Consider the following 22,680-nt stretch of genomic DNA (forward strand, 5'->3'; position numbering starts at 1 on the left):
TGCCGTCAGTGTTTCTCCGAGCCATAATCCGTAGGTAGCAGTCCTCCACTGTGGTGGTAGCCCTTGAGCGGCCTGAACAAGGCATGCCATCGACAGTTCCTGTCTCTATGTATCTCCTCCATGCCTGAACAACATTGCTCTGGTTCAGTCTGAAACACCTGGACAGTTCCCTTGTTGAGAGCCCTTCCTGGCACAAAGTAAGTATGCGGACGCAATTGAACTGTGGCACTGATCATCTAGGCATGGTTGAACTACAGACAACATGAGCTGTGTGCCTTCTTCCTGGTGGAATGACTGGAACTGATCGGCTGTCGGACCCTTTCCGTCTAATAGGCACTGCTCATGCATGGTTGTTTTCATCTTTGGGCAGGTTTAGTCTGCAATACAATATCCACAGTCAAGGTCCATCTTCAGGAGTTCTGGGAACTGGGGTGATGCTAAACTTTTTTTGATGTGTGTAATGTCAACACTGTTTTTTCACAGGTGACTTTTCCTGTCGTACTCCTCAGGTATTTTTATCAGATACATATTGTATTTTATGAACCATAAGACACAATGGGCTATAAGATGCACCTTAATGTTTAAGCAACTTTTTTAAAAAAATAACCGTTTGCCATTTTTATTATTAGACTGAAAATACAGAATAAAAAAATTCTTAGTTTATAAAACTGAACTCACCTTTAAAATCCCTGAAAATTGTCACCTTCTGGTTTTGGCTAGTTTCCATTCTATCCTCTATTTGCACATTTAGTCTTTCTCATTTTTTTTTCAGTTCTTCTTTACTAGCCTGCCATTTGCGAATGGTTTTTTACCTGTAGATGGAGGGCCAAAATGTCACTCAGCTGCTGTTTCTATGCTCTTCTGCATTTGCTATTACTTTCAATTTACAGCCCGCATCATATGAATACCTTCAATTGTTTTCCATTACAAAACCAGCTACTAACAAAAATATCATACTGTTACCAATAACACAAATCACTTTCAATTCAAGTTCACTGGCACCATAGACTGCAATAACGCATTGTGGGCTACATAGCTTTCTGGGTTTGTGATGGCAGGGCGGGAGGGAAACATGTTAGCAAGCTTGTGAATCCCCACGACTCATATTTGTTGCATCAATGCACTGCTGCTGCCAGTTGAATCCAATGTTGCTGGTTTGAGATAGGTTTCCTGCAACATTGAATATATGGCCATTTTTAAGACTGATGGGAATTTTAAATCAAACACTGGACATTTTTATATTAATTTCAAGTATAAGACACTCCTGAATTTTGGAAGAAATTTTTCAAAGAAAAAAGTGTGTCTTATAGTCCATAAAATATGATGTGCACAAGCCTTTTGTTTTTTCCAACCCAGTATAACAATTTCATCTTATGAAATGACATTTTAATACTACATATGATGTACAAGACACAGGAAAATTCATACTCTCTCATTGTTGTCTTTAGTTTGTGCTTTATTTTATCATTCATCTATCTACAATTTGTCAGTTTATCTTCTGCACTTTCCTGTTCTTCCCAGCTATTCTTTTCTTCTTTGGTCATCCACTTAAGCTCACTAGAGATTAATCACTTTTTCATAACTAAGTGTAATTACAGAAGAAACTAACCAAGGATACACTTAAAATATTAGAACACCTGAATCAAGAGAGTCACATGGGAACAGGAGTGACAGTCTTCTCAATATATAGTATACTTATTAGTCTAGATATTATTATTGCCATTTAAAATGATAATGCTTACAGAGAACTATCCATGCTCCTGATTTTATGAATTGCAATTCACAACTTGTGATAATCACTTCAAACAAAACAGGAAACTTTTTTTAATCATTTCACGTGTTCCGTGTTCTTTTGGGACAGTGAACTCACCTCATGGTTACATGGGATGTTATTGTAATTCACATGTGGTGCTAGCTGTACAGTGATTATTAACTTATTTGCAATGAATTCTTGTAATGTAAAATAACAGTATTAATGAAATAACACTATTTAATTGTGTTGAAAATTAGTTGAAGCAAATCAGTCATTGGATAAAAAACTGAGTTACCAACTTTCTCATCTGTTTAATACTTATTTGACTAAACAAGGATCTGACAGCTTACATACAAAATGCATTTGGTAACCGTTAAATTACCTCACCATTTGTTGTAAGCTGGTTGCATAATACAAGGCTTATTAAAATACAGATGCACTATGATTTTTTTACAGACTGTGAAGATTTCCAAAGAATCACATTTACTTTCATGGTTAGCAGTACAGTTGAAGCCCCGTTATCATTTCTGTCCTGCTGATGAACAATATTATGAAAGAAGACCATACAGGTTTGTGTAACTGCACTCATTGTCTTCTGTAATGAAATCAGAATTCACAAACTTGAAATTCTACTTACAATAAATGTCAAAATGAAGGTCAGAAATGAATGTTATCAGTGTTTGTGGTAGAAGAGGAGCATCTACTTATGTGTTGCCAGTACAAGTACAGAAACACAAATATACACAGTTGAGTCTCTGGTTGCTAGAAGCTGCTGCCATAAGGGGAACATGGAAAGAAACAGGATGAAGATAAAAGAAACATAATAAAATAATTAAAATATAATTACATTATAAATGAATTTTTAGGGAATGCTGAGAAACCAAATAATATTGGTTGAGTCAGGTAAAATGGAAGGGACATTAAAAGAAATCCAGAAAGAGGATGGTTGCACAGAAAAGTGATGTACATGGAGAAGGTGAGAAATGTCTGTTACACACATAATAAAGGGCAAATATGTGGCAAGAGTGTATTGAGGTATGTATAATGGAGAAGATCTGCCCCAAAGTGTCATAGAAGAAGAGGAGGACATGGAAAGGAGAAGCAGGAGAAAAGTGGAGAAGGTTGATGGGTGATCCAGTAATGTGGTCAGCGTTGGACAGAGCATTGAAAGATCTTAGCTCAAATAAATTAGCTTGAGGTGAGAAGATATTTTCAGACTTAGAAATATCAATGTGACTTATAGAAAACAGGTTATTTGATCTGGTCCTCAGGACTCCTGAAACCAGAAACTTACATTCACAGGTACAGAAAAGATTTATCATCACACTACCAAGAAAGGCATGACCAGATAGGTAATAAAGCTGTGCATTTTTTATTGTATTTAAGAATATAAATTAAAATTGAAGGGATATTGGGGTAATGAGTAATCGGTCTAGCTTCAATAAACGAAAGATGCAACAGGAGCAAATCTGATCCAATGCTTGATATGGAGGAAAGAATAAATACAAATAAGCATACCTTCATAGCATTTGTGGAACCAAAAGGAGTTCTGGAGCACTATAAGGCATAATAATGTATTCAGAATCCTGAGGTGAAATATAAGTAATCTACTAGAACAAGATTGAAGTAATAAAAGCAAAAGTTCTAGAAAGAAATGTTCAAGTTAGTAAGGCTGTGAGGTAAGGCTGCAGTGTATTGCCAATTTTGTTTAACTAGCATATCGAAAAAGCAATGAAGCAAGCCAAAGAAAATTACAGGGGAGGGATCAAAGTATTTTGCTGGAAGAAGATAAAGATTAGTGGTACATCTAGTACAGCATAAAAAACTAGTTATTTGGGCACCAGAAGCAGCAGTAGCAGGGAAGAACTAAAAGGGCAAATAATATAATATAATGCAAAATAGCTTATCAAGGATAAGGCAGATGACTGTTGGGAAGAAGATCCCATATCTGTTTCCTTTGTCTTTTGTTTCCCCCGATGAAAGATAAAAAGAAAAAGAAAACTAGAATCAAAGTTGTTTTTTAATTTCAGTTTATCTTAGCTTCATTCCATTCATTTCTGTTCTGGAAACTGAAGAATAGACATTACCCTTTTGTTTTTAGTATTGTTGTTTTAACAGTATTTATTTTTTATGAATTATATTACAATAGTTATATTCCCTGTATCCTGCAGAGAGTGAGGAAAGATTTCAAAGATGTACATTTTATTTAAGTACAGCCCAACATTATTAAATATTGTTGTAGTACAGTGCTGATTTTTACTGTAAAACAATCTAAAAATTGTACCAAAAGGAAAATACTCTCCAGAAAACTATAAAATTACGGGATAGAATTCCTGGATAGTAGTTATCTTGAGAATGGTAAACATTAGTATTGCCAACAGGCACATATAAAAGTAAAAGAGACAGTACTTGGCTTTCAGAAATAATAGTTCCTTCAGTGGGGAGGTGAGAGGAACAGGATGTGTCTACAGTGGTGCAGACATTTCACCACCTAAAAATTTAATTTTAAGAGTGCCAGTGAAGATATGTTTCATTGAAATCCAAGGAGTTGCCCAAAACAAAGTTCTGTAATTGGTTCCTTAACTCCACATTGTCTATAAGTCATTTCATATGCTCAGGCAGGCTATTGAATAAATGTTTACCCATGTGTCTGACTCCTTCCTCTACCAGTGTTAACCTCTTCAAGTCTTATAGTAATTATTTTCACCATTATTGTTCATAAAACAGTTATATCAGATTTCAAATGTTCTGTTAGAACAGCTGGAAATATACCTCCATAAAACCACAAAGGCTGATGACTGCCAACATTAAAACTTTAAAAATGTCCTTGCTTGACTCTTTTTGAAGTTTTTCAGTTTTATCATCCTTTTTTTGTTACTTGATCCATGTATTTCAAAATTAACATCTAACCTTTTCACAAGAGGAACATACATTTCGCATCACCTTCACTCAAGAGCAGATGTAAATAGTATTTTAAAATAATCTGCATCTGATGATGGACTCACAGGATCGAAAATGCATGATGTGATTCAATAAAACATGAAAAAATTGTGACTAAAAGCATTATTATTCATACTTCCTGTCAGTGAATATTTGCGCAGATTTTCTCAGATAGTTCTTAATTGTAGATAACTGCATCATCTACAAAAATCTGAAGTTACTGTTTACAATGACTGCCAGGTCATTAATATATAACAAGAACAGCAAGCATCCCGACACACTTCCCTTGAGCACATATGAACTGATTCTACATCTATTGATGACTCTATCCAAGATCAAATACTGTGTACTCCCTACCAAGAAATTCTCAATCCAGTCACAAGTCTCATTTGAAACCACATATGACCATACTTTGAGTAAAGTGCGATTTGATGGTTGCCTGACTGATGCTTCCAGAATCCATGCTGGTTGGCGTGGAGCAGATAATTTTGTTCAAGGTACCTTCTCACATTTGATCTCAGAGTATGTTGTACTATTCTACAACAAATGGGTGCCAAAGTAATGGAATGGTATGTTTTCTGGATCAGTTCTGCTACTATTCTTGTACATGAGTGTGACATTCTGTGCCGAGCCCTTGCGCTTACTCAGCCAGCAACCAACAGCACAGAAGGGTTATGTGGGCACGGCCCACACAGGGGACAGCTCTTCAGACAACAGGCAAGAGATGTCCACACTCCACCTGACCACCAGGCAGTAACCAAAGTGCTACCAGAGATCACTGACCCCGCAGATCTTTTCCTCTCTGCAGACTGCATGAGCAAAAGTAGTACCTGCAATATCCTGCCACCTGGGCATTATTTAGGCTGGCAACTGGGTTATGCTTGAGCAGTTGACTCCCAGTGAGTTTCCTAGGCCAGGTGCCATTTGCAAAATTTTTCCCCACAATCAGTATCTTACTTTGGAGCCACTGATATGATGATGATGCTAGCCATGTCAACTTTCACCTCCAGGAGCTTTCAGTTACAGACCTACACCATTTGTGGCCTCTACACCAAAGAGACGTGGCCTCCAACGCCATGACCAGCTATTGGACTTTGTACTATCTGTCTTTGTCTTTCATTGACAATATGCTAGATTTAAACTTTTGTGCATCCCTTCAGGACTTTAACTTTTGCTTGTCCTTTCAGGACTTTAACTTTTGCTCATCCTATCAGGATTTAAATTTTGCACATCCCGTCTAGACTTTGGTTGTGGTGATTAGTGTATGGACACTGTATTGTGGAACTTTCAGTTTACTGTGACATTTTCAAGCCAGCAGTGTTCAGGCATTATTATTATTCTCTCGTCAGAGAAGATAGTTTGTGTGTCATGAAAAACTTCGTATTTATTTTCTACCTGAGTATTTCTCCTGTGTTGCCTTCAGTGGACATGTCAGTTGACGATAAGGTATTTTTTTCCAAGTCAATGTCACACATGTGCTCGAATCCAGGTAGACTATGTTTTGGCATTTGTTCTTCTACTGTCAAGTGCACTTACTGTCCATCGCTTCCAGCAGGATGAAACCTGTGAAATGGAACCCCACGCTTGGCACTATGACAGGTTGTTGTCCAATTTTTTAATTTTATTAGCTGTCATAAACTTAATGGAAAGTGTTATTGCAGATGGATCACCCGCCTCCTGGGTTTGTCTCATGACTGCCATTTCTGGTGTAGTGATCTTTAGTGTAAGCAATCCGTTGTGGCTTCCTTGACTCGCTGCATGAATCTCGCCTGCCCCTGGTCTCACACAGATCTCCTTAAATTGAAGGATCCTTCTACAGAAACAAGTCTGCCCATTATCAGAGCTGTTGAGCAGTCTCTCAGATCGTCAGCAACCTTGCAGGACCCACCAAGAGTGTTTGCCACCTGAGCAGTTCACCACTCTCATTCCAAGTCATGCCCCTGCTCAGGCCGGATTCATAAAACTCGGGCAAAATCTCAGTGGCCAGGCACTAGTCTCAACAATTTCCTTCCTGCAACCAGAGTTTCAAGCCACCATAGACACCAGTGCCACTACCAGCACACTAAAGGCATCTGTTGTGTTAAATCCAGACATAGCGCTGAAGGTTGGATGTGCAATCTGCGCTTTCCCACTCAATGTACCCATCGAGCTGCAGACAGGCGACATGGGGTCCTCCGTGACAATCACAAATTGGCAGTCTTATTATCATGTGGGGTCCCGTTCCTCTCAGCCTTTTGACACTCCACTGCATAGATACAGTAGTGGCATCATTTAAGTCAACGGCCAATTTACAGTCCAAGTTCAGTACTGTTCAACCACCTTCACAGCCAGGATTTTGATCATTGACACTCCTGGAGCCATCTGTCTCTTGGACCTGGATGTGTTCAATGCTCTTAGCTTGGAAATACACCATGCCACTCACAGATTATATTAGATTAGATTTACTTCCGTTCCAATGGATCTGTAGTGGGGAGGTCCTCCAGGATGTAGAACATGTCAGAAAAACAATAACACACAACAAATATTTACAACTAAAACAAATAAGCTAATGTACCTTCCACAGGTCCCAAGTGAAATGAACATCTTTTTTTAAAATGAACTATCAAGTCACTGGATGCCAACACCTACCTAAAAGACCTCTTGTTCCAAATTCAGCTTCATGTTCACACAACCCTCTTCAGGTGTCAAAGATTGGCAAAGATTTCAAGGCACAGTGGAGATGAGGGTAGGCAGAAGTGAGGGACAGACATCAGAGAGACCTAATCCAGCATTACTTACTAATGTAGTATCTTTGACCTCATACTCTCTTTGATGCCTCCCTCTGCATCTTTACCTACCCTCATGTCTACTACTGGCGGATCCCTGTCATCTTGGGTATGAGTGACCTTAAGCATCCTCAGTCTACCCTTCTCTCCTCCCTGAGGAAGAAACTTCTAGATCAGAAAGCTAGGAAGTGTGTCACCTTTAGTTTTATATGTGTCTATCAGCTGTGCTACACATTTTACCTCCTGTTGGTAAGCACTGGCCAGCTATTCTGTCCCATGATTTATGAACATTTTATTATGTTTGTCACATTTTTTTACTGACAGGAGGCTGTGTCATAAATATGTTGATGGCATTTGGTGATTTTATACTGATAGTATTTCATAGTGTAGTTCTCAGACATGTACAAGTGTAAAATTTGTTCCAGAAATCATAGTTCTTCTGGTGATATTACACACACTACAAGATTTATTGCCTTAGCCAGAGTTGGAAACAGACAAAAAGAGAAATGGTTATATGCAGTGAGTATTGATCCCATTGAAAAAATGAGAGCAATGGAGTTGTATCAACAGACAACTGACCAGACTGAGTGCCCTTACAGTGGAAGTATGCTGTTACCAAACATCATGCAGAATAAAGAAGTAAGTGGCATCTTTGTAAATATGTAGTCTATGTCATAATTCTAGTAAGAAAAGCTATGGCAGAATGAAAATAATTTAGGATTTATGGAAACCATTCATCAAATAGCATAAGCGTTGAGTCATCAACAGGCACACACAAAGGAGAATGAAAACTTTGTTAGCTTTTGGAAGAATACCTTTGATGAGCTAGAGTAAAATATACACACAAAAACAAACACATATGCCTGAACACTTACATTATTCCAGTAATTTTCGGGTTTGCAGTCGGATCCCATCAACATTCTGCCACAATATTTTTGCCCCGAGATTTCCGGCCATCCTCAGGTGTGCAGACGAAGTACTGAAGAGACCTGATGCAGTCATGGTATTTATAGCGAATTCCGCACATACGAAACGTACTGGCAGTTTACAGCATATGCATTAGTAGGTGACATGCGCGAGGCAGCCAAGTAGTGTGTGCTGCCCTCAGTGGTGAAGTAAAAGCAGTCTAATCACTGGGTATCGACTGAGCTTGCTGATTCCACTGTGACCGCCTAATGTTAATAATTGGATTCCAATTTTTATCCAGCTGAAAGCCGTTATCACAATTCATTAAATTGCCAGCAAGACGTATTTCCACGGATTCTTTGATTACAGAGTCCCAGAAGCTGGAAACTGGTGCTAAAATTTTGATGTTATTGTATTCCATTGAACGTCCCATGGAAATGCAGTGTTCTGCTACTGCTGATTTTAAGGGTTGCCGCAGATCGGGGATGTCTTTCGTGTTGTACACAGCGTTCCTGGACCGTTCGTGTAGTCTGACCTATATATGCCAAGCCACACTCACAGGGAATTTTATAAACACTCGCCTTCCTCAATTGTCAATCATCTTTAATGGATCCGACTAAGGTTTTGATCTTTGCTGGTGGATGGAAGATGACATTGACGTTATTCTTCCTAAGCAATCTGCCTATTTTAGAAGATGCGTTGCCAGCAAATGGAAGGAACGCAGTTGATTTATAGTAATCAGTCTCCTCAGAACGTTGCTTCTTATTATTATAACTGTGCATGGCCTTCCATATTTGATATGAAGTACAGCCATTCTCTTTAAAAACCTTCTCCAGATGCACTAATTCTTCGTGAAGGCTATCAGCATCCGATATTACATGCGCCTGATGAATTAAAGTACTCACCAGTGGTTTGTGCAGGGTGATGGCAGCTGGACACCTGAAGATATAGATCTGCAATGTTTGAGTTTTCTGTACACCGTATGTCCCAAAGACCCATCATTCTTATGGCGACTAACACATCTTAAAAGGGTAAAGTCCCATGTTTTTCAATCCCCATAGTAAACTTGATGTTCTCATGTAAAGAGTTTAAATGACAAAGGAGTTTTTCCAGTTCTTGTCTGCCATGAGGTCATACAATGAAAGTATCACCTACGTAAAGCCAAAAGACCATAGGCTTAAAGGTGGCAGACTCAAGAGCTTTCTCCTCAGAGCCTTCCACAAAAAGATTGGCCACCACAGGGGACAAGGGACTCCCCATTGTGACACCATCAGTTTGTTCAAAAAATTCGTTATTAGATAAAAAGTAAGTTGAGGAGAGAGTATGTTCGAACAAAGCCATCAAATCATCACTGAGCAAGTTACCAATAAGATGTAGTGAGTCAAATAAAGACACTTTGGTGGAAAGTGTGACCACATTGATGCTAACTAGTAAATCCGAGTTGCTCAGTTTAACAGTCTTCAAATGATTGATAAAATCCTTGGAATTACATATATGGTGGCAGCACTTACCCACATACGGCTTGAGCAAGGAGGTCAGATGTTTTGCAATCGAATAAGTAGAAGCACCAGTATTAGTCACTATCAATCATAGTGGAATGCCATCCTTGTGAATCTTCGGCAGCCCATACAGTCTTGGTGGAACAGCAGTGTGTGGTCTCAGCCTCTCGATAATGTTTTTAGGTAAAGAACTATTGTTCAAAAGAGTAGCAGGTTTTCTGGATATACGGCTCATTGGGTCCTTATTGACTTTGTAGTACATAGAATCACTTAGTTGACTATATATCTTCTCATTGTATGCTTCCCATGTCAGAAGGACCATAGCATTACCCTTATCAGCATAGAGTACGACTGTACCAATATCTTCATGGGGGTTGCGAAGAGCAGCTCTTTCCGCTGATGAAAGATAAAAAGAAAAAGAAAACTAGAATCAAAGTTGTTTTTTAATTTCAGTTTATCTTAGCTTCATTCCATTCATTTCTGTTCTGGAAACTGAAGAATAGACATTACCCTTTTGTTTTTAGTATTGTTGTTTTAACAGTATTTATTTTTTATGAATTATATTACAATAGTTATATTCCCTGTATCCTGCAGAGAGTGAGGAAAGATTTCAAAGATGTACATTTTATTTAAGTACAGCCCAACATTATTAAATATTGTTGTAGTACAGTGCTGATTTTTACTGTAAAACAATCTAAAAATTGTACCAAAAGGAAAATACTCTCCAGAAAACTATAAAATTACGGGATAGAATTCCTGGATAGTAGTTATCTTGAGAATGGTAAACATTAGTATTGCCAACAGGCACATATAAAAGTACAAGAGACAGTACTTGGCTTTCAGAAATAATAGTTCCTTCAGTGGGGAGGTGAGAGGAACAGGATGTGTCTACAGTGGTGCAGACATTTCACCACCTAAAAATTTAATTTTAAGAGTGCCAGTGAAGATATGTTTCATTGAAATCCAAGGAGTTGCCCAAAACAAAGTTCTGTAATTGGTTCCTTAACTCCACATTGTCTATAAGTCATTTCATATGCTCAGGCAGGCTATTGAATAAATGTTTACCCATGTGTCTGACTCCTTCCTCTACCAGTGTTAACCTCTTCAAGTCTTATAGTAATTATTTTCACCATTATTGTTCATAAAACAGTTATATCAGATTTCAAATGTTCTGTTAGAACAGCTGGAAATATACCTCCATAAAACCACAAAGGCTGATGACTGCCAACATTAAAACTTTAAAAATGTCCTTGCTTGACTCTTTTTGAAGTTTTTTCAGTTTTATCATCCTTTTTTTTTGTTACTTGATCCATGTATTTAGGTAAAGAACTATTGTTCAAAAGAGTAGCAGGTTTTCTGGATATACGGCTCATTGGGTCCTTATTGACTTTGTGGTACATAGAATCACTTAGTTGACTATATATCTTCTCATTGTATGCTTCCCATGTCAGAAGGACCATAGCATTACCCTTATCAGCATAGAGTACGACTGTACCAATATCTTCACGGGGGTTGCGAAGTGCAGCTCTTTCCGCTGGAGAGATGTTGCTCCTTTGCGGTGCACATTTCAGCAAGGTACGACATGATACCCATCGAATTTCCTCTGCAGAATACTTTGAAAGAAGTCTAATAGTGTCCTCAATAGAACTGACGAAATCCATTAAAGGAGGTGAAGAAGGTGTAGGAGCAAAGTTTGCTTTGACAGGTGACCCTGACACTGATTGTATAGGATAAGCTGTAGCAAGACTGGAATAGGATATGCTGGGGTGGGTGAATTGGGCAGCGTTCACACCTGAGTGTTCCACAAGAGTATAACCCTTGTGGCAAGAGGTTGTGATTGGGAATGGCATAAGGGTGGATCAGGTTGGTTGGGTGTCATAATATCACTTTAGGAGGGGTTAAAAGGGTCTAGGGTAGGATGTCCATCATTCTCAGATGTGATGATCTTTATTTAAAGCCCTGGTGAAGGATATGATTCAGTTGCTCCAGTCCAGGATGGTATGTGGTGACGAGGGGGGTGCTCCCATACAGCATAGCTACCCATGGGTGGTTTATCTGCAGTGATGAGAATTCCCTTGCCCAGTATTCTGAAGTTATCACAAAGACCTTCACAGGTAGGTACTTCCCCCAAACCTGGCCTACAAACAGATCTTCTGTGCCATATCCTTACACACTCCAATCCTCCCACCACCCTCAAGAATCAGCTGTAGGGGAGGCACCCACTCATCACCCAATATCACCCTGGAATGGAACAACTGAACCATATCCTTCATCAGAGCTTTGATTATCTGTCATCAAGGCCAGAAATGGGGGCATATCCAACCTTTCCCACCCCTCTGAAAGTTATATTCTGTTCCCACTAAACATATCCATCACCCTTGTCCATCCTTGTGGAACACCCAGGTGCAAGACCTGCCTGATTCGTCCACCCAGCACATCATACTCCAGTCTTGTCACAGGCTTACCCTATCCCATCGAAGGCAGATCCAAGTCTCAAAGCAGCCCTGTCATATACCAGATCTGCTGCAATCACTGCACAGTCCACTATGTGGACGTGACCACCAACCAGCTGCCCACCAGAATGGATGGCCACCACCAAATTGTGGCCAGTAACAGAGTTGACCACCAAGTTGCACAACACAGTGCTGAGCACAGCATACTTGAGTTCAATGACTACTTCACAATCCATACCATATGTATCCTCCTTCCGAGCACCAGATTTTCTGAACTACATAGATGGGAGTTATCCTTGCGACACACCCTTCACCCCTGCAATCATCCTAGCCCCAATTTCTGCTAACTTGCTATATCCACACCCTCTACCCACCAGTTTCCCCTTCCTCTCTCCTGTCACCCTCTCCCAGTCCATACTTCCATGTTATCTTCCTCGTGTACCTCATGTCACCAGCTCCAGTACCTGTGTGCCACGCGCCTAGCTCCATGTACCTGCCACACTTCCTCCTGTGTTCCTAGCCTGCTCACCTTCTGTCTCCCTCTGAGCTGCTAGCTACCTGCCCTCAACCCTCCCAACCCCTTCCATCGTGCTTCCAGCCTCTTTCTTCCTCTACTGACTCCACCTGACACAACACCCACCCCTGAACACCTGCCAAACTGCAACATCGGCATTGTGTGTGTGTGTGTGTGTGTGTGTGTGTATGTGTGTGTGTGTGTGGGCGCGCGCGCGCGCACGCGCGCGTACGTGCATGGTGTAAGACAAGGATTTATAATTTCCCTATTATAATGTGACATAGTTGGAAACTTTATAATAGAAGAACTGTAAGACGTATTCCCAGAAGACAGAAGATATCCAGTCTCATTATTCGGCAGAAGTAGAATGGTAGAAAACATAAAGAGTTTCTAATGATAGTAGCTGATACTGGAGAAAGTCTAAAGGTTTTGATAAAACTAACATTAATGAAATCTCTTGTGAATAGAGTACTACAAAAAGAAAATACTTGGAAATTTTGTTCAGGAAGAGTGAAGTGTTTAGATGCAGTTTTGTTATTGAAAAATTGTCAAGCCACCTTCATGGTTTTCAATTGAGTAACGTTTTACCATTATTTCATTTTATTAGATGTATGGCACTATCAATCATTCAGGTAATTACCAAGATGCTCTAACTATTGTCAATGATAGTACCTCATGTCTCAGTCAGAAAAGCAACATGTCTCAGTCAGAAAAGCAAACTGGATCAGTTGCTCTTAATTTGTGACTTCTGACTCTTTTTCAGAGTTTTATTGTATTGAACTGTTTGGGCTCTAGATTTGTATTTGGCTGTAGATGATTTCAGATTCGTATCTGGCCATCATGATGTAAATTGCTGACACTAACATTTATTGATCTTAGGTAATAGAGACAAAGCTTGGTTACTTCACATCTTCCCATGATCAGCTGAGTGTTGGTATGATGTAAAACTTTTAATTTCTGTATTCCTCATTCTCTTCATCCATCATCTCAGTAATCATTTACATATTTTAGCCGCCAAAGACAGAATCTTTTATTGTAAATATCTAAAATAAAGTCAGACATTTTTATTGCTGCTACCATTCATGCTATCAATTGTATCTTCATAAATTAAAGAAATTCCTTATACTTTATGATGATCTTTATTAAGATATGCCTAAAGTACCATTTTAATATATGTGTTTACAAAATGTTTGAGTGGGTATAGCAATAAAAACTCAACGTTTCAAATTGTTGGTCTTCTTAAATGACTACATCTACATTTTCATCTCCATCTACATAGATACTCTCCAAGCCATGGTGTGGTGTATATCAGAGGGTACCCTGTACCACTACTAATTGTTTCCTTTTCTGTTGCACTCACAAATAGAGCAAGGGAAAAACAACTATCTGTATGCCTCCAAATGAGCTCTAATTTCTTGTACCTTATTTTTTTGGTCCTTAGGAACAATGTATGTTAGCGGCAGTAGAATCATGTGCAGGCAGCTTCAAATGGTGGTTCTTTAAATTTTCTCAATAGTGCTTCTTGAAAACAACATCGCCTTCCATCCAGGGATTCCCATTGGAGTTCCCGAAGCATCTTTGTAACAATTACATGTTGTTCTTACCTACCAGTAACAGTTATAGCAGCCTGCCTCTGAATTTCTTTGATGTCTTCCATCAGTCTGCCCAGGTATAGATCCCAAACACTCGAGCAGAACTCAAGAATAGGTTGCACCAGCATCCTATATGCGGTCTCCTTTACAGGTGAACCACTCTTTCCTAAAACCCTCTAAATAAACTGAAGTCAACCATTCTCCTTCCCTACTACAGCTCTCACATGTTCATTCCCTAACACTTTGTAGTGTTACGCCCAGATATTTAAATGACTTGACTGCGCCAATCAGGACACTAGTAATACTGTATCCGAATGTTACAGGTTTGTTCTTTCTACTCATCCACGTTAACTTACATTTTTCCACATTTATAGCTAACTGTCATTCATCACACCAACTAGAAATTTTGTCTAAGTCATCTTGTATCTTCCTACAGTCAATCAACTTCGACACCTTACCATACCACACAGCATCATCAGCAAACAACCGCAGATTGCTGCCTACCATGTCTGCCAAATCATTTATGTATACAGAGAACAACAGTGGTCCTATCATGCTTCCCCGGGCACTAGAAGATGATACCCTTGACTCTGGTGAACACTCGCCATTAAGGACAACATACTGGGTTCTATTTATTAAAAAGTCTTCGAGCCACTCGCAGAACTGTTAACTTTTTCCTCACGCTTGTACCTTCATTAACAGCCTGCAGTGGGGCACTGTGTCAAATGCTTTCTGGAAATTTAAAAATGTGGAATCTGCCTGTTGCCTTTCATCCATACTTTGCAGTATATCATGAGAAAAGGGCAAGTTAAGTTTCGCATGAGCGATGCTTTCTAAAACCATGCTGATTCATGGATATAAGCTTCTCAGTCTCAAGAAAGTTTATTATATTCAAACTGAGAAAAAGTTAAAGGATTCTGCAGCAAACCAAAGTGAGGGATATTGGTCTTTAATTTTGTGGGTTCGTTCTTTTACCCTTCTTATACAATCGAGTCACCTGTGCTTTTTTCTAGTCACTCAGGACTTTGTGTTGGGGGAGAGATTTGTGATAAATGCAGACTAGCTAAGTCGCCAGTGCCATAGAATACTCTTTTTAAAACCAAATTGGGATTCCATCCGGACCTGTTGATTTATTTGCTTTCAGATCTTTCTATTGTCTCTCTCTTCCAAGGACGCTCATTACTATGTCGTCCATATGGCAGTTTGCCAAATGGTCAAATGATGGCATGTTTGCATGATTCTCCAGTGTGAACGATTTCTTTAATGTGAAATTTAAAACTTTGGCTTTCGTTTTTGTATCTTCAACTGCCACACCAGACTGATCTACAAGGGCTGAATTGAAGCATCTCTCTGGTAAAAGTAGATTTTGGAGAGGAAAATGTAAAATAATTTGCTCATTTGGCTGATGAACACTTAATAACATTTCATTGTATAATTTCTTGGGGCAGTTCTTCACTAGGAAGGAAAGTAGTCAGGCAGCAGCAGCAGCCAGCGTAGATAGATGCAGCAACAGGGAACTAATCGATTTTGTGACATTTTACGAGTTCGTAACCAGGAGCAAATTGTATAGTTTCATCTGTATGCTTTGGCAGTTAAGTTTCTTGAGTTTTTGCATGTTAATTTAATGTTTAATAGACACAGTTCTTGCATTTTTTGTAGCATCGGAAAGTAAACTGATTTTGTTGTATTTACAAGATCCTAATCAGGGACGAATTATTTGATCTCACCTGAGTGCTTTGGTAGTTCAGTTTTTGAATCTGTGCATGTTAATCTAATTTTTACACAAAGTTCATGCATTTTCCTCCGTTGTCTACAGTAGAGTTCTCTAGCGCGTGTCGATAGGCCTTGTTTGTCTGTGTTGTGTAGTTTTCCACAATCTTTATAACGGATGGGGACTGCGATTGCTGTGTGTGGATGTGAGCCGAGTTGGTGTCACTTCTCTCTCAGCTCCAAGCTGTGATGGATTTGGTTACACAACTTGAAGCTGCAGTGGATGTGCATCACTGTTGTGGATCGTTTGTGGGGTTCCCACAGACATCCAGCATGTCTGAATCTGCTCTTCTGTCTGCACCGGTGGCCAGCCCAGTTACTACTCTGAGGTTGAGCCCTCACCTGTGGTCGAGTGGGATGTCACCTTAGGGCATGGCAGGCAGAGAAAGACTTTCGAGGGGCCACACCTAAGGCCTTCCTGGGTAGTCTGACAAATAGGTTACAGGTGTTGTCTGTAACTGACACTGCCAGTCAACCAGATTTAGTGGCTTGTCCTGTTGCAGAGGAAATGTCTCTGCCTGCAAGATCTGGGCAGTCACAGAGGATTGGATTATTGGTAGTTGGGAGCTCCAGTGTTAGGTGCGTTACGGGATCCCTTAGGGACATCATTGCCAAGGAATGGAAGAAAGCCAATGTGCACTCAGTGTGCATACTGAGTAGAATCATTCCAGACATGGAACGGTTTCTTCTGGATGCCTGGGAGCTCATGGTGCAGCCAACCGTGAGTGGCGGCTTACGTCACTACCAATGATGTGTGTTGCTTTGCATTGGAAGAGATTCTCTCTAGTTTCGAGCAGGTAACAGAAGTTGTAAAGGCTGCCAGTCTGGCTTGCGAGATGAAAGCAGAGCTCACCATTTGCAGCATGGTTGACAGGATCGATTTTGGACTTCTGGTACAGAGCTGAGTGGAGGTTCTGAAACAGAGGCACAGATTGTGTAGGCTGCAGATTCCTCGACTTGCACCATAGGGTGGTTGGGGTCCAGGTTCTACTGAATAGGTCAGGAGACCACTACATTCAGGAGGTGGCTACACAGATAGCAGGGGCCGTGTGGCAGTGATTGGCCATTTTTTTAGGTTAGATGGCCTCTGGGAACGCAAAAAAGCCCTCGGTCTCAAAGGGAGCAGGGTGAAAACAGGAAGAACATAGATACTGGAACCATCAGTATAACATTTGTAAATTGTTGTAGCTGTGTTGGGAAAGTACTGGAGCTCCAAGCACTAATAGAAAGCACTGATGAAATCATTATAGGCCTGAAAGCTGGCTAAAGCTGGAGATAAGTTCAACCGAAATTTTTGCGAAGCACTTAATCATATTCTGAAAGGATAGGCTAAACACAGTGGGTGGTGGCACCTTTGTTGCTATTAGAAGTGGTTTATCTTGTAGAGAAACTGATGTAGACAGTTCCTGTGAGATAGTATGCGCAGAGGTCATTCTTGGCAACTGAAATAAAATAATAATTTAATCCTTTTACTGACCTCCCAACTCAGATGATACAGTTGCTGAAAGGTTCAAAGAAAATTTGAGTTTCATTTCAAACACATACTCAACTCATACAATTATAGTTGGTGGTAACTTTAATTTATCCTCGATATGTTGGTGAAAATACATGTTTAAATATGGAGGTATGCAAAAAAACATCATCTGAAATTGTCCTGGGTGGATTCTCTGAAAATTATTTCGAGCATTTGGTTCATGAACCCATGCAAATGGTAAATGGTCGTGAAAACATACTTGAACTTGCAACAAATAATCCTGAGCTACGAGGGTGGTTTGAAAAGTTCTCAGAATCACCACGAGAGGTCAGTGCTAGCGCAATGAGTTGTTCAAGTTATATTCATTGAACTTTTGCCTATAAACACATGCCACGTCAGTGTTCTTGGAAGAGAGCTGTGACGATGACATGGCTCTGTTGTTGTTCCCGTGTAGTGATTTGCGAAGATAGAAAAAACCGAGATCCAAGCAGTGATTAAGTACTTCGTAAAGGAGATTCATGCCAATTTCCAGAATAAACTGGGGGACTCTGCACTTTAATATTCAACTTTTGCCAAGTGGACACACCGGCCGCTGTGGCCAAGTGGTTCTAGGCGCTTCAATCCGGAACTGCGCTGCTGCTACAGTCACAGGTTCGAATCCTGCCTTGGGCATGGATGTGTGTGATGTCCTTAGGTTAGTTAGGTTTAAGTAGTTCTAAGTCTAGGGTACTGATGACCTCACATATTAAGTCCCATAGTGCTTAGAGCCATTTGAACCAAGTGGACAAATCAATTTAAATTTGGTTGGGAGAGCTTAGATGATGATCCATGCAGTGGTCGGCCAAGATGTGTCACTACTCCAGAAATTATTGCAAAAGTGCACAAAATGGTCATGGAGGATCGCTGATTGAAAGTGCATGAAATTTCTCATGCTTGCCAGATGTCATGTGAAAGGGTGTATCACATTTGAATCGAAGAACTGGAAATGAAAGAATTATCTGCAAGAAGGGTGCCACGACTCTTGATGCTGGATCAAAAACGCATGAGAATGGACATATAGAAACAATTTTCGGCCTGTTTTAGGAGAAATGAATAAGATGTTTTGCATCAGTTTGTGATCATAGATGAAACTTGGGTGCACTACTATACCCCAGAGACAAAACAACACTCAAAGCAGTGGAAACATGCTGATTCTCCTCCACTAGAGAATGCAAAGACAATTTCTTTGGCAGGAAAGGTCATGGCATCAGTGTTCTAGGATATGAAGGGGATTCTTTTTGTAGATTATCTCACCACTGGGCAAAAAATTACTGGAGAATACTATGCTAACCTCCTGGAAAAATTGCAACAAAAGATACGTGAAAAAAGGCCAGGTTTAGCAAGGAAGTAAGTCATCTCTCATCAAGACAATGCGCACCCGCACACAGGTGCCATCACCATGGCAAAATTACATGAACTGAGGTATGAATTGTTGCCACACCCGCCTTATTCACCTGATATGTCTTCGTCAGACTTCCATCTCTTCCCAACACTAAAATTTTTCTTGGTTGATGAAGATTCACTTCAAATGAAGAATTGATAGCCGGAGTAGACAACTGTTTTGCAGGCCTGGAGGAAACTCATTTTTCATATGGGATCAAGGCGCGGGAACATCATTGGACCAGGTGCATTAATCTACAAGGAGACTACATTGAAAAATAAAAATAGTTTCAGTGATGTATGTACTTTTTTCCTATTCCATTTCGAGAACTTTTCAAACCACCCTTATAATAATGAGCTTCAAAGTGAATGCTGGGATTATTAAACACAGGGTTGTCATAGCAAGATTGAATATTGTCACCCCAAATCCTCCAAAAATAAGCGAAAAATATACCTATTTAGAAAAGCAGATAAAAATTCGCTTCCTGAGAGGCAATCTCCGCTCCTTCCAAATTAACAATGAAAGTGTAGACCAGGTGTGTCTTAAATTCAAAGAAATAATATCGAGAGCAGTTGAGATATTTATCCGAAATAATTAACTAAAGACTGAGCTGATCCCACATGGTACACAAAACAGGTCACAACAATGTTGCAGAAACAACGAAAAAAGCATGCCAAAATTAAATAAACCCAAAATCCCGAAGATTGGCAATCTAAGATCGAGATATAACATGGATTTAAATGTGAAATGCTTTAATAGTTTCCACAACGAAACTTTGTCTCAAAAGTTGACACAAAATCCAAAGAGATTCTGGTCATATATAAAGTTTGCTAGCAGCAAGGCACAATCAGTGCCTTCTCTTTGCAATAGAAATGGAAATATTATCAATGAAAGTGCTCCCAAAGCAGAATTATTTAACACAGCCTACTGAAATTCCTTCACCTAAGAAGATAGAGTAAATATTCCAGAATTCGAGTCAAGAACAGCTGCTAACATGAGTAACTTAGAAGTAGATATCCCCAGGGTAGTGAAGCAACTTAAATCACTTATTAAAATCAAGTCTTCCTTTCCGGACTATAGACCTTTCAGAGTATGCTGATGCAATTGTTCCATATTTAACAATCATGCAATCGTGTTCAACTGCCCGCTTGATGAAAGATCCGCACCCAAAAACGGGAAAGTTGCTCAAGTCACGCCAATATTCAAGAAAGGTAGTAGGAGTAATCCACTAAATTACAGGCCCATCTCATTAACGTCGATATGCATCAGGGTTTTGGAGCATATATTGTGTTCAAACATTATGAATTACGTAGATGAGAACAATCAATTGACACATAGTCAACATTGTGAAACACAGCTAGCTCTTTACACACCCAAAATGGTGAGTGTTATTGGCAAGTGCTTTCAAATGGATTCTATGTAACTAGGGTTACAGAAGGCTTTTGACAGTGTACCACACAAGCGACTTGTAGTGAAATTGTGTTCTTATGGACTATTGTCTCAGTTATGTGACTGGATTAGTGATTTCCTGTTAGAGATGTCACAGTTCGTAGTAATTGATAGAAAGTCATCAAGTAAAAGAGAAGTGATTTCTGGCATTCCCCAAGGTAGTGTTATAGGGCCTTTGCCAATCCTTATGTATAGAAATGATTTAGGAGAAAATCCGAGCATTTTGTTAGTGTATATTTTTGATAGAACTGTTCACAAAATTATTGGTCATGGTTTACTAGAAGCTGATGTTTAGTTGTGCACTTAAAAGCAGTATCTGTCTGCTTTAGCAGCAGTAATTGTTTACTCACTTCACAGAACAGCTTACATGCTAGTCAGGATCTACATGTTTGTCTGCACATATACTCTGCAAATGACTGTGAAGGGCATGGCAAAGGGTACTTCGAGTTCTTGGAGTTTCTCCCCATTCCATTCACTTATGGAGTGCATAAGAATGAGTGCTTAAATGACCCTTTGTGTGCTGGAATTAGTCTAATCTTCTCTTTGTGATCCCTAAATGAGCAGTAAGTAGGAGGTTGTAGTACATTGTATTCCTAGAGTTGCACAGGCAAAATGCAACAGCAGTGCGAGCTGGGTCACCATACAATACACACACATTTTTCAGTTGCTATCTGCGGACCACATGGGTCGAGCTTAACAACACCTACAGACGTTTGTTTGGTGCTCTATATTTGTTTGCACTTTTGCTTCATCGCTTCCGTGAAATACACAGCACCCTGCAATCATGAAGAGGTTCTCCTACGGTCACGCAATTGGCCAAAGCACACATCTCTGAGGAGTGTATACCCTGCAGAACAATGTTCGAGCGAAGATACGGTGTGACACCATTACTGTTATCACCAGCTACTAGACAATGTAATCAGAATTTATTTTGACAAGTTTTCATGTGCTTTATCATGTAGAATAAATGTGTTTACAGCAAATGTGTACTTTATGAATTCTCGTCCTCCTAGACTACATACGGAAATAGTGTGTGGGTGCAGCAGTAAACCCAGCTCACTGCACAACTGACACATAAGTGGTGGTACCCAAATGTTCCTTCTTCACTAGAACCAAATCTGTCACTTGCTTTACTTATGTGATTGTTTCATTTCATACCCCTACACATCGTTACACTTCGGTAATTGTACAAATTGACCAATTCCAATTATGACTCATTGATATTTTAGTGATGGAATAATTTTCTTTTCATTTTGTGAAATGCACAATTTTACGTTTTTGAATATTTAAAGCAAGTTGCTAGTCTTTGTGCCACTTTTGAAATCTTATCAAGATCTGATTGAATTTAGTGTAGTTTATTTTCAGATACCGCATCATTATAGATAACTTTTGAGTGAATGATGATGCAGTGGAAATGTTTTTCAGATACAGTAACTGCATTGTAAGTAGGTATCATTTGCTTTAGCAACAAAATGAACAAGTTGTGGCATAGAAGGGGATATGATGTTGGTCAGGTAGTTTAGAACAATAGAATCTGCTGAGCGATAAGTCACCTGATCAGCTACTTGTTCTGCATCCCAGGTAACACTGTAGTAGTAAGTAGCAAAGTCAAACTTGATTAGTTCTTCAGCTTTCGCAAGTGTTGTATTCACAGAAACAAGTCAAGTGCCCAACATATGAGGTAGCAGGAAACAGACCTCCTACGACAGAATGTTTGTTGCTGCACGAGGTACCTGGCTTGTACGCTTTGCATTGTGATCACAGGGCATAATCTCTACAACAGTTAATATGCGCAGCACAAAATGAAACATGTAATAAACATTTAAAAACAAAAAAGTTGTCCTTGTATCAATGGTCTGTGTGACAGTTGATGGAACTAGCAGTGGATGGGTCTGACTCTGAAGGTTTAGTGGTGAAAGCAGAAATTGGTTTCAGACTCTGAGTGCCATGTAGGTAACAGCAGGTCAAAACTCAGTGTTACACCAAGGCTTGAAGAGTGTCTATTTGATAGCACTCTATTGTGTTATTGTTGTGCACCATATGGCTATGTGCAGAGCAACAAGTCATGTACGTGTTAGACAGAGGTGTATGATAGGTGTTGCATCTGGATAGTAAGTTCTTTCCCCAAAAGATGCAACTTTTGCA

General features: G+C 39.7%; 1 protein-coding gene across 1 annotated transcript in view; it reads left to right on the forward strand.

The window, feature by feature from the left end:
- LOC124615830 (CWF19-like protein 1) overlaps positions 1-22,680 on the forward strand; it is a 149,856-nt gene that overhangs the window by 83,277 nt on the left and 43,899 nt on the right. Inside the window, exons 5-6 of the mRNA XM_047143979.1 lie at positions 2,210-2,322; positions 7,884-8,097. Of these exons, the coding sequence (XP_046999935.1) occupies positions 2,210-2,322; positions 7,884-8,097 (327 nt within the window). The remainder of the gene's footprint in view (positions 1-2,209; positions 2,323-7,883; positions 8,098-22,680) is intronic.

The sequence above is a fragment of the Schistocerca americana genome, chromosome 5, assembly GCF_021461395.2.
Source record: "Schistocerca americana isolate TAMUIC-IGC-003095 chromosome 5, iqSchAmer2.1, whole genome shotgun sequence".
NCBI lineage: Eukaryota > Metazoa > Arthropoda > Insecta > Orthoptera > Acrididae > Schistocerca > Schistocerca americana.